At 47.8% G+C, this 11,574-nt stretch overlaps 1 protein-coding gene across 1 annotated transcript; it reads left to right on the top strand.

Moving 5' to 3' along the window:
• Positions 1-10,293: 10,293 nt before the first annotated feature.
• Positions 10,294-11,223, top strand: LOC147678820 (olfactory receptor 5A2-like). The gene has a single exon (XM_086945740.1). It carries the CDS (start codon positions 10,294-10,296, stop codon positions 11,221-11,223), a length of 930 nt encoding a protein of 309 aa, XP_086801866.1.
• Positions 11,224-11,574: the final 351 nt, after the last annotated feature.

Genomic DNA, 11,574 nt, shown 5'->3' with positions numbered 1-11,574 from the left:
AGGGCCCGTATTACAGAAGTACCACGTGGGCATAACAGGCGTTTGTGCCAGCTTTGTGCGCCCCTGGGGCACCCTGGTATTACAGAAGAGGCTGCAAATGCTTGTGTGCCCCCTTCTGTCATACAGATAAGACTGGTGCATATATTGTGTGTAGGAGTCTGGCTTAGCATATGGTGCACACTTATTCAAGTAATGCACCTTGCACTAATCCAGGCAACCCTTCTGGTGATTTCAGTGGTCTTTGATAACCATTGAAAGACCAGTCTTCAGGCTTATTTTGAAGGAGTGTTAAGCAGCATGCATTACCACTTTATTCTGTAGTGTAGATCAGATGAAAAGAAACCACACAGTGTTTATCAAAAATATGTTCATTTATTACAACACAACATCACTATTACTTGGTGTATCTGGTACCCGGAGATATCAACACAATACACAAGAATACTTCAAATGCAATCAGTAGCACACAATGCAGTGGTCTCCATGGGGAGACCAAACCATATATTAATAAAGCGGAATGTGAACCACTAAAGGAGTCTGGACTTGGACCAGAAGACTCAGAGTAGCTGGGACAGAAGGAGCCACCCCAAGTAAGTACCCTGGAACCCCACAGAGTAGAAACACATCCATATTTCCTATAGAGGCAACCGTGAAGTCGCGGTTGCAGTTTTGAAGAAACAAGACTTTTCTCAGAGGACCATGGTGAAACTCTTTCGAAGACAGAAGGTTGAAGAGTAATCTGACCATTGATGTCCTAGAAATCAGTTTACCTATACCAGGGAAGCTGAGTGCGTAGGGGCAAAGTGATGTTGGAACCTGCCGTAGACATGAATGAATGACTTCGAAGAAAATACCTCTGGAGAAGACTGTAAAGGATCAGGTGTAATCCAACAGTGGATTTTGGCAGTGAAGAGCATGCAAGCAGAGGAGACAGTGTCTATGCCACATGGAGGTGACCAGGTGGCACTGAGTCGCAATGCCCACCGATTTCAGGAGGCTCTGAAGAGTCGAAACTGGCCTTGTTGCTGCAGCTATGGGGACAAGGCAGTGCTGGGGATGACCAGGAGCCAAGCACAAGGTCTCACATGTTGGATGTCAGTGACTGGGTGGTCGGTGTCTGGCAGGAGCAAAAGCAAGCCATGCTAGCCGCAACTGGCGTGGAAGATGAAAAAGGAGCAATGTTGGGACCAGCAAGGTGCAAGGTACTCACCCACAGTGGGAGAGTCAGAGCAGGCCCTGAGCAAGCAGGGGAGCTTACTGAAGCCATAGAAGATTCCCAGGAGGACCCACAGGCCAAAAGCAGAGGAGTCACATGAGGACCTTGAGAAGCTCACTAAAGATGAAGGCCTACGGTGTAGAAGATGCAGTGAGGGAGCTGATATTGGAGGAAAAAGATGTTGAAGGCTTGAGCTTCTTGTAGCTTTAGGATCTCTGAGGTGCAAAGCCAACAAGCCTTGGCAACAGCAAGTCAATGAGGTGCACAGGGGTTTTGCCCCAGCAGTTCTGATGAAGGATACTAGCCTCAAAATTGCAGAGAGGACAGGTCAGGTCTCAATGGAGTTGCAGAACCCCCACCTGTTTTGTTGGGCCTCGGGAAGTCCATATGATGTCAGTAGCAGCATACCAATCAGCTTTGTGCGGTGCCTGCAGATGTAGAGGAGTGACTCCTTCACTCCAAGGGTATCCTTGAAGATCACAGGCCTGTTGAAGAACCTTGATGAAGCACTGTTAGAACTGGGGGTCTCTAGTTGGCAGAGGTAGGTATCTTTGACCAAATAGGGACCATTGATTCTAGTCAGGGTAAGGGGGAAACACACTGTAGATAACCCCTGCTCACCCCCTTGGTAGCTTGGCATGAGCAAACAGGCTTTTCCCCGAGGCAATGTGTTAAGTATTTGCACCAACACCAACAGTAACACAGTGTAACACCACAAATGGATGGACACCTTACAGGTTATTGTAAAATATATATACCTTTATCTGAATTTAGGCAAGACCAAAACAGCAAAATTTCCACATATACAAGTAGTTCTTCTTCAGGAATTGTCTTTGATAAGGTTTATGATTGGAGAAAGAAAAATAGACTTGTAGAGTCAGTATGGATGCAAACTCTGTTTCAAACGTGTGGAAAAGTCACGTAGAAAACAAACTACGGGCTTTAAACAGTGTTGTCAGCAATATTGGGCACTTATCTCTAGTGCGTGGGACCCTTTTCCCCTTGATCTATTATGGGTGAATTGCTGGCCCCCGCTATGTAGAGAGTCGGAATGCTGACTCTGTCATCCGTTATTGCCAATAATATTCTTAAAAGTACTGCAGGAATGCACAAATTATCCCCTCACACTGACCCCTGTACTTCTGCTCTAGGGGCAAGTATGGGCCTCTCCCATCCCCCGGCTCGCTCAACAAAGGCGGAAGGCCGAGAGCAGACTCTCGCAGACCCACCCCCTGCCCCAGACAGTAACAACTACACACTCCCTGGACTTAATCAGAGCGGTTACCTGGGGGGAGGGGCGCAGTCTCTCTCTTTTATTCGCTGGCAGAAGCTGATCACTGTAATGAAGTTGGGATGCCTCACGATTACTGGAATCCAGCATTGCTCCTCTGGGTGAAGAGCCCCTCATTGTTGGGCAACAGCCCGCGCTGGCACCAATCCCAGCACGGCTTCCCTCTGACTTCGGTGGACTTGGGCCGGCAGCGGTGAAGCACACAGAGCTCCTGAGGTTCCCGGGCCGGTGGCAGTCAATTATAGGCACACAATGCTTTCCTTCGGTCACGGGCCGGCAGCACACACAGCGCTTTCAGGCTCACAGGCCGGAGGCAGTGAATAGCAGGCATACAGTGCTTTTCTCTGGTCACAGGCTGGTAGCACACACAGCACTTACGGGCTCACGGGCCGGTGGCAGTGAAATCCTCAGTTTGGAAAATGGTGATTCTGGGCTACAGACATGCAGGCACAGTGTGTCTCACGAGGGGCACCATCGGCATCCTGGTACATGCAGTTCTTTTTATGGGCAGTACAAAAAGTGAAGCCTCAAGATCCTGGGAAACCTTTGTAACCCTGTGTTTGAATAACAGGAGGCGCGGCTCTCCTCAGGCCCTATGAGAATCTTTACTTCTGGACACAGCACACAACAAAGTCCTCAGCAAGCCGGGGGACACAGCACACAGCAAAGTCCCTTGTCCTCTCCTTAGTTAAATCAGCAAACTGCAGGCCAGCCCCAAAGCACACAGCATGGGCAGTACTTCTCCTCAGTCTTCTTCAGCTGTTCTTCTTTTGCAGAGGTTCCTCTTGATCACTACGTAGTCTAATTTTACAGGGATTTCAGCTCTTACTTTAATACCCCAAAAGTCTTTGTTCTTCATGTGTTAGGGGGTCCTGGACCCAGTTCAAACCAGTTCTGGGTGCACTCTGCCAGTGCACAACTTCTTCCTTAGTGAAGGTGGGCCAGGGTCTTCAGATGCACTGCAGGAGATGGAGCCAGCATTGTGGAAGCCAGGCACAGCCCTTTCCAGGCCAAGTTGCTACTCCTCCCACCACTCCAAATGCAGATAGATCTATACAGCCTAGTGCTTACTCTCCCAGACTCCTGGAGCCACCCCAGTCCCTGTCACTCTCAAACCAGACAGTCAATCCACAACCAGGCATAGGCACACAGAAAGGTTGAACAGGAAAAAGCCACTTTCTAAAAGTGCTATTTTCAAACACAGAATTTAGAAACCATCTTTACTAAAAAGATGTGTTATTAAATTCTGAGTTCAGGGACACCAGATTCCAATGGCCTATCTCACTCCTTTGGGAAGATAGGCAGGTACACATTTTACACGGCATTCCATATTCTGTCTTATGGGCAAGATGGCTTCTCAATAGTGAAAAACAAAATTGGCAGTATTTCACTATCAGGACATGGTACACACATCAGTACACCTCAGTAAATTTCCTACCTTTCACATTCACTGCACCCTGCCCAGGGGGGTACCATGGGCCTGCTATAGGGGTGTCCTATGAGCACAGAAAGGGAGAGATATGGCCTGGAAAGTCGTTGCACTTGTCTGGTCAAGATGGCAGTTAGCAACTGTGTGCAGGCACTGTGGTGGCAGGCCTGAGACATCTCTTTGGGGCTACTCATGTGGGTGGTACAATCAGTGCATTTGACTTACCAGCCCTGGCACACTTAGTGCACATTACTAGGGACCTACTGGTAAGGCAAATATGCCAATCATAGATAACCAATCACCATAACAATTGTATACAGGGATAAGCAGTGGCAAAGTGGTGAAAGCAACTAAACCGGCAAAAACTAAATCCAGCATAGCATCAAAACATCAGAGGTAGAGGCAAAAAGTCAGAGAACACCACACCAAGAATGCCAGGTCTAACAAGCACAGACACTGAAAATGAAGAGGACATGAAGAACAGCGAGACCAGGAGCAGCTGGAATCCTCCTGGTTGCAGTCTTGGTTCCAGTCAAATTCCAACGAAATCCAAGTGTGCAGACAATTGAAGATGTAGTTTCAGGGTTGAGTCTTGTCCCGAGGGTTGGAGGGACTCGGGCGTCCCTCCAACAGAAGGGTCTGGACAGAGGGGAGGATACTTCCATGTCCTTTGTCCAGTTTCGCACCAAAGTGAGAGCCAAGGGTTTCCTGAACTGGCTTGAATGGGAGTATGCAAGGAGGGCAAAGCAGTCTGGTGTAGCTTGCAAGCGCCCCCATCCTAGCTTAGTAGCCTAATTCCGGTCTGGGAGGTGGCCACACCTCCCTTTGACAGGAAACCTATTGTTCTAACATCCCCTGCTCAAGCTCAGCTCAGCAACAGGAGGGCAGAATCATGTCAGTGTTTGGCAGTATGCATTAGCTTGCTTTCAGACTCTGAAAGGCTGTTCCGCGGAGTACAGGTGGGTACCCAAGGGATCCCACCAGTACATGGGATCATACTTTCAACACTGGAACCCACTGGAAACTGGGGTTTGTAGGGGTGTCCTGATCATGCAAGGGGCACCCTCACACTTGCAAACAAGCACCCTCCCTCATGACTGAAACCCTACCATACGGTTGACCTATGTAGTTTGAGTGGAGTGACCTCAGATATAAGGAAACATATCTATAGTGAAAGGTGTAAGCGCAAACTCACTAAGACTGCGATGGTAGACCTATAGTCACAGTTTAAATCAATCAATCAGAGAATTATTAAGTACGCTACTCACCCATGAGGGTCTCAAGGTGCTGGAGGAGGGGTGAGCAGCTCCAGTCAGTCAAAGAGCCAGGTCTTGAGGGTCTACCTGAAGATGTGCAGGGTGGGGGTTCATCTTATGTTGATCAGCAGCTTGATCCAGGTCTTGGGCGCAATGTAGGAGAAGGTTCTTCTGCCTGTTTTTGCTCAACGGATGCACAGGGGTTCGGTGAGGGCAAGGTCAACCTGTCCAAGGTTCCTCTTGGGTATGTGGAAGGAGATTTTGTTGTTGAGATATTGGGCTTTAGTGTTTTGGAGGCATTTGTTGGAATGGGTGAGTATCTTGAAAGTTACTCTCTTCTCAATGGGGAGCCAGTGGAGGTTATGCAGGTGTTGGGTGATGTGTTCGTGTTGAGGGATGCCAAAAAAGAGTCTGGCGATTGTGTTCTGTTTGGTCTGGAGTTCGCGGACCAGAGACTTGTTGATCCCGGCATAGAGGGCATTTCCGTGGTCCAGTCTTCTGGTTATGAGTGCGAGGGTGATTGATTCGGGGGGATCCATTTGAAGGTTGTGGAGGGTGTTGAAACAGGTGTAGATGACAGTGTTGACCTGTCGGGCCATAGAGAGGGAGGAGTCAAGTGTGATGCAGAGGTTTCAGGCATGGTCCGAAGTGGCAGGGGCGGCCGAGGGCGGTGAGCCATCAGATGGTGTCCCATGCAGAAGGGGAGGGTCTGAGGATGATGACCTCTGTCTTCTCTGAGTTGAGATTCAGGAAGCTGCCGCTCATCCTGGATGCAGCGTATTTCATTCCTTCCTGGAATTTGAGTGCAGTGGTGATAGGGTCCTTGGTGAGGAAGAGGATGATCTGGATGTCATCAGCTTAGGATACTATGCCGAGTCCATATTGTGTGACGATGGCAGCGAGGGGGCCATGTAGATGTTGAAGAGTGTGAGGCTGAGAAACATTCCCTGGGGTAATCTGCAGTTGAGTTCTGTGGGTTCAGAGAGGAAGGGTGGCAGTCTGATTCTTTGGGTTCTGCCGGTGAGGATGGAGTGAAGCCAGTCAAGGGTGGTTCCCTGTATGCCGGCGTCGTGGAGTTTGGTGGTGAGTGTGTGGTGGGAGACGGTGTTGAATGCTACAGAGAGGTTGAGTAGGATCAGGGCTGCGGTGTTCCTTGGTCAAGGAGGGTGGGGGTGTCATCTGTAGCGGCGAGTGGAGTGGTCTAGGTGCTCTGGTTGCTGCGGAATCAAGATTGGGTTGTTTCAAGGATGTGGTTTTGTTTGATGAATTTTGTTAGTTGTGTGTTAATGGTCTTCTCTGTGACTTTGGCCGTGAGGGGGAGGAGGGAGATGGGCCGGCAGTTCTTGAGGTCCGTGGGGTCTGCTGAGGGCTCCTTGAGTAGGGGTCTAACTTTAGTGTGTTTCCAATCATAGGGAAAGATGCCGGTTGCGAAGGTGGCAATGATGGTGCGCCACAGTTCCGGAACGATGGTGGTGGCTGCTCTGTGGAAGATGTGTGGGTGGCAGGGGTCCATGGGGCCTCCTGAGTGGATGCCTTTCATGGTAGATGCTGTTTCTTCGGTGGTGACTGGGCTCCGGTAGGAATTGGTGGGCTGGCTGGCGTTGCTGGAGGAGGGAGTGTTTTTGGAGTCAGGTGTCTGGTCATTGAAGTTGTTGTAGAGGCGCCCTTGATTTTCAGATGGAAGTAGGAGCCAAGCTTGTTGCAGAGGTCCTGGGAGGGGGTGATGTCCGTGGTTTCACTGGGGGGTTTGGTGAATTCCTGGATGATGCTGAAGAGTTCTTTGAAGTTGCTGGGGTTAGTGAGGATCTTGTTCTGGATGAAAGTCCTTTTGGTGGATCTGATGCACTGGTGGTATTCTTTCATGGGGTTCTTGTAGGCGGTGTGATCGTCTGACGTTTTGCTGTTTCTCCAGTTCTTCTCAAGACTTCTGCAGGAGCGCCGGGGTTCTTGGAGGTCAGTGGTGAACCAGGCGGTCTGCCTGCAGTGTTTTTTGTCAGGGTTGCGCAGGGGTGCAAGCTCATCTGCGTAGTGGGTGATTCATCTGTGGGGTTTTTTGGCTGTGAGGTTGGTGTTGATAGAGGAGGTGGGGGCATTGTGATTAAGGGTGGAGTTGAGTTGTTCTTCTGTGACTTTGCACCAATATCTTTGTGGAGGGCAGAGTGCAGGTTTTGGAGGCGTGGGTTTGTTGATGAGGAAGTGTACGCAGTGGTGGTCAGTCCATGGTATTTGCGTGTTGTGGCTGAAGCAGATGTTTTTCCAACCTGTTAAGATGCCTTGTGGGTAGGGGCAGTGACAAGCTATTTCAGTCTGATGTTGGCGAGGTTGTCCAGGAGGGCGGTGGAGTTGGGGTCGCTGGGGTTGTCGAGGTGGGAGTTCAGATCTCCAATGAGCTTGTAGTCCATGGAGGCAATGGCGTGAGGTGCAATGAGGTCGGCGATGGTTGTGGTTAACAAAGCACAAGGTCCTAGGGTCTTTATGCGAGGGTGCCACACGGCATGGTTCATGGCTGGAAGTGAAGGTTTTCTGTGGTAGAGAAGTTGTTGCTCGTGGTGGAGTTGGAGAGGTGGAGAGTTGGAGGGAGCTCTTGTGTGCGATGGTGTGTCCTCCAATTGGGCAGTTGGGCATATCCTTCCTCTGGATCTTGTATCCGTCAGAAATGGTGGTAACAATGTTGGGGTGGAAAAGGCATTAGTCCAGGTTTCTGTGAAAAAGGCGATGTCTGGCGAGAGGGTGTTATAGAGGTCCCAGATCTCTATGGCGTGTTTGTACAGGGAGCGCACATTGAATAGGATGCACTTCAGGGCTTCGGTGGTGTTGATGTCTGACAATAGGGTAGTGTCAGTGGGGGGTGCGGAGGGTGGTGAAGGTCTGGTAACAGTGACAACAGGAGAACTGTCCATGGGTAGTGTTCAGCATGGACACCTGGCAGTTGTTGTTCCTTCCGGGGTTGAGTGTGAGGAGTGCAGCTCTGTCATAGATTCAGGTTCCCAAATGCTGGTCGCTGTCAGGGTACGGACGGGCACAGACGGGCACGCCTTCGGCACACCAGCATCCGCCATTAATTAGGGGGAGCGGAGTGCAGCTAGGAGGCGGGAGCGGGAAAACATGGGGGAGGGGCCGCAGGGCAGCAGCAGCAACAGCAGGTGATGTCAATTTAATGGAGAAAGCACAGTTGCTGGGGTCCTGATTAGCATGATCCCAACAGACTAGGTCAAAAACACACTGACACCAAGCAAAACGTGGTGGTAACCATAAAAAGATATCGCACTTTCCTACATTGTGCCAGCGCTATCTCAGGAGGGCATTCTTCATCTCTTTCCCTCTGCACCCATGCCATATTATGGATGTGGGCGCAGAGGTAAAGAAGCTATTAAGAGGACACGGACAGTGTGCCAACTGGAGGCAGTTCTTTGAAGGGGATCCAGGGGGGAAACACTCACTACACATGCTTGCAAGGGGATCTCTCTCCCCTCTTAAAGTGCAGACCTGTGCCACCTGCACAGTGAAAAAACTGAGCAGCACTGCCCACAATTTTCACCTCCTCAAAGTGAACATTCAAATAGCAGAGATACCCCATCTCTACTCTATAGAAGAATTGAGATAGAATTGCAACAGAGGGAGTTTAGGGTGATGGGAGCTTGCATGCTTGCAGTAGGAAGAGTTTATTGAGTAGGAAGCAACAATTGCCTCACCTTGTACTTTCACCTCCAGTGGTATGCATTTTGTCCAAATAATAATGTAGAAGAACAGATAGCTGAGTTGCGGGTGATGAAGGTTCTTTTATTAGTGATATTTGCCTCTAGCTGAAACCAGTTGTTTTGTTTTAGGATATGAGAGATGTGCTCTTATTCATCTGCATTGGAGGGTAGGTATGTTGATGCTTGCAGGATGATCCTTGAAAACATGTAGATTATGGATTTCAGAAGGAACACCAGGAGTTTGCCCCTGTTGAGAAATGATAACCCTTGTGCTTGCACTGCTGGAGGCCAGTCTGCAGGAGAGATGAAAGGTTTGATTTTTCTTTACAGATGATTTCAAAATTCCCCTTTTAATGAACTCCATTTATTGGTGCGTTACTTCAGATGGAGATTTGGATGAGAAAACAAGACTGGAAATTTTGCAAATGTCACAAGTGATAGTGAAATTCTAGGTGTTAAGAATACTTTGAGCAATTCTTTGACTTTCGGCGGGGAATTGTTTTTGTATAAACACTGTAGTTATCGCTTGCTTGGATTTGTAACTGGAGAGAAGACAGCCTATTGATTAACTTGTCAAGGAGGTTTTTGTGAGTTAATACGTTCAAATGCAGTGTATTGGTGTAAAGTAATGTCTTTATCTTTGATTGTTGAACCGATAAGTCCCTGTAGAAGTTGAACAGCTCAGGTGAGCGGATGGAGCTTGTGGTCCATCACAATTTAAAGGGAAAATGGGGTTTTAAAGGAGTTCACTTTTATAACCTGTTGCGTTAAGGTGAGTGAAATGTAGGGTAGAGGGTTCAACAAACTGATGTACAGATTCCATACAGTACTCAAGTACAGAGTTGGAAGACTAGAGTTGCAAGACTAGAGATACAGAGGCAGAAAAGGAGATTCATGACACCTGCAGATCCTTCCACAGGGTATCTCATCAATTCTCTTTCATTCACTTTGATTTTTCCTCTGACTTCCCTTTGCGGGACACAAATGATGGGATGCATCCATGGTGGTACCTCTTGAATTCTAAGTGAGGATCATTGCGTGCTATAGAAAAGGTGCCGAATAGAGTTTGACTCTCTGTCTTTTCTACAAAAACACCTTTCCATTATCAATAGAAGGCACCAAATGGTAATTATGATAGAATGTCGTATCTAATTCAATACTACTTGATGAAGTCTTGTATGATATTTGATTTGAATACTTTGGGCCTGATTTGTAAATATATTACCTATACATCCCTTCGTGAATAGCAAACAATCCTAAATGTGCATGTAAATCAGGACCTGAATCTTTTCAGTTTAAAATTGGTATTCCCTCAGTTGATGTATGCATTGATCATTCTGTGATTGCCATATCGATCCACTGTTGATGATTCCAGTTGCAGATACGTATCTGAGAGACAGATGATGCAGAATCGCACCACTGGCGAGGGATTCATCCTTGTAGGGTTTTCCGTCTCCTCAGATGTTCAAGTCTACCTGTTTTTTGTTTTACTGCTTATCTACATCATGGCGCTCTCTGGAAACCTTATTGTCATCGCAGTCATCAGAATCACAAAGAAGCTCCACACCCCAATGTATTTCTTCCTGTCTGTACTCTCCTTCCTTGACATTATCTCTGTCTCGACGACCGTCCCCAGAATGCTGAAGGATCTATGGAATCAGCAGAAGCAAATTGCTTTCTATGAGTGCCTTACTCAAGTGTTTCTCATCCTTTGGCTGGCAGTTTCAGATGCTTCTCTTCTCACTGTCATGTGCTATGATCGTTATACCGCCATCTGCCGCCCATTAAATTACACAGCCATCATGAGCAGGCAGTTATGTATCAATATGATATGTCTTTCCTTGATGGGAGGTATGCTCTTCTCCTTTGTAAATACATTTCTTGTTTCTCAATTGCCCTTCTGTGGACACAACAGGATTGACAATTTCTTGTGTGAATTTCCAGCCGTGCTGAAGCTGGCCTGTGGGGACACCTTTACTAGTGAGATTGTGTTCTTCATGTTGGCTGGGGGTGCAGGATTGGTCACCTTCTTGACCATCTTCATCTCTTACATACACATCATTAGGGTGATCCTGATCACCCCTTCCACAGAGGGAAAGAGGAAGGTCTTCTCCACCTGCTCAGCTCACCTCATGGTGGTTTTCCTGTTCTTCGGGACCGGGGCTGCAACCCACTTGACTCCTCCAAGCAGCCAAGAGCAACCAGATAAGCTGGCAACACTGTTTTATACTGTTTTTGCCCCAATGCTGAATCCAATTATTTATAGTCTAAGGAATAAAGATGTGAAACAGGTTCTTAGGAAAGCAATCTACAAGAAGAGCAGCTACTCATAGGCTGCGTAAGGATGACTCTGTTAGTCATAAGAAGGCTTCCACTGCTTTTAAAATTGTGTCAGATTGATGTTACTAAAAATTCATAATAAGTTCAACATTTATGTTTGCTGTGACAGCATGCCATACTTTTGTAACTCACATTATATTCTGAATCACTGCACCAGAAGGATATTTCTAAAGTTCAACTCAGGTTCCTCCTGTATTTCCAAAGCACCCTGAATTACCTGATTGTCTAAACTGTAATTCATAGAATTTGGAGCATAACTTTTATAATAAAGCACTGCAAGCCTGGCAATTGAGCAAAAAACAATAAACAAAGATTTTTCAAGCTCTGCTTATCACCCGTGTTGG

The sequence above is a fragment of the Lissotriton vulgaris genome, chromosome 12 (assembly GCF_964263255.1).
Source record: "Lissotriton vulgaris chromosome 12, aLisVul1.2, whole genome shotgun sequence".
Taxonomy (NCBI): domain Eukaryota; kingdom Metazoa; phylum Chordata; class Amphibia; order Caudata; family Salamandridae; genus Lissotriton; species Lissotriton vulgaris.
Note: the sequence above shows the minus strand (reverse complement) of the source record. Positions and strands in the feature narration are given on the sequence as shown.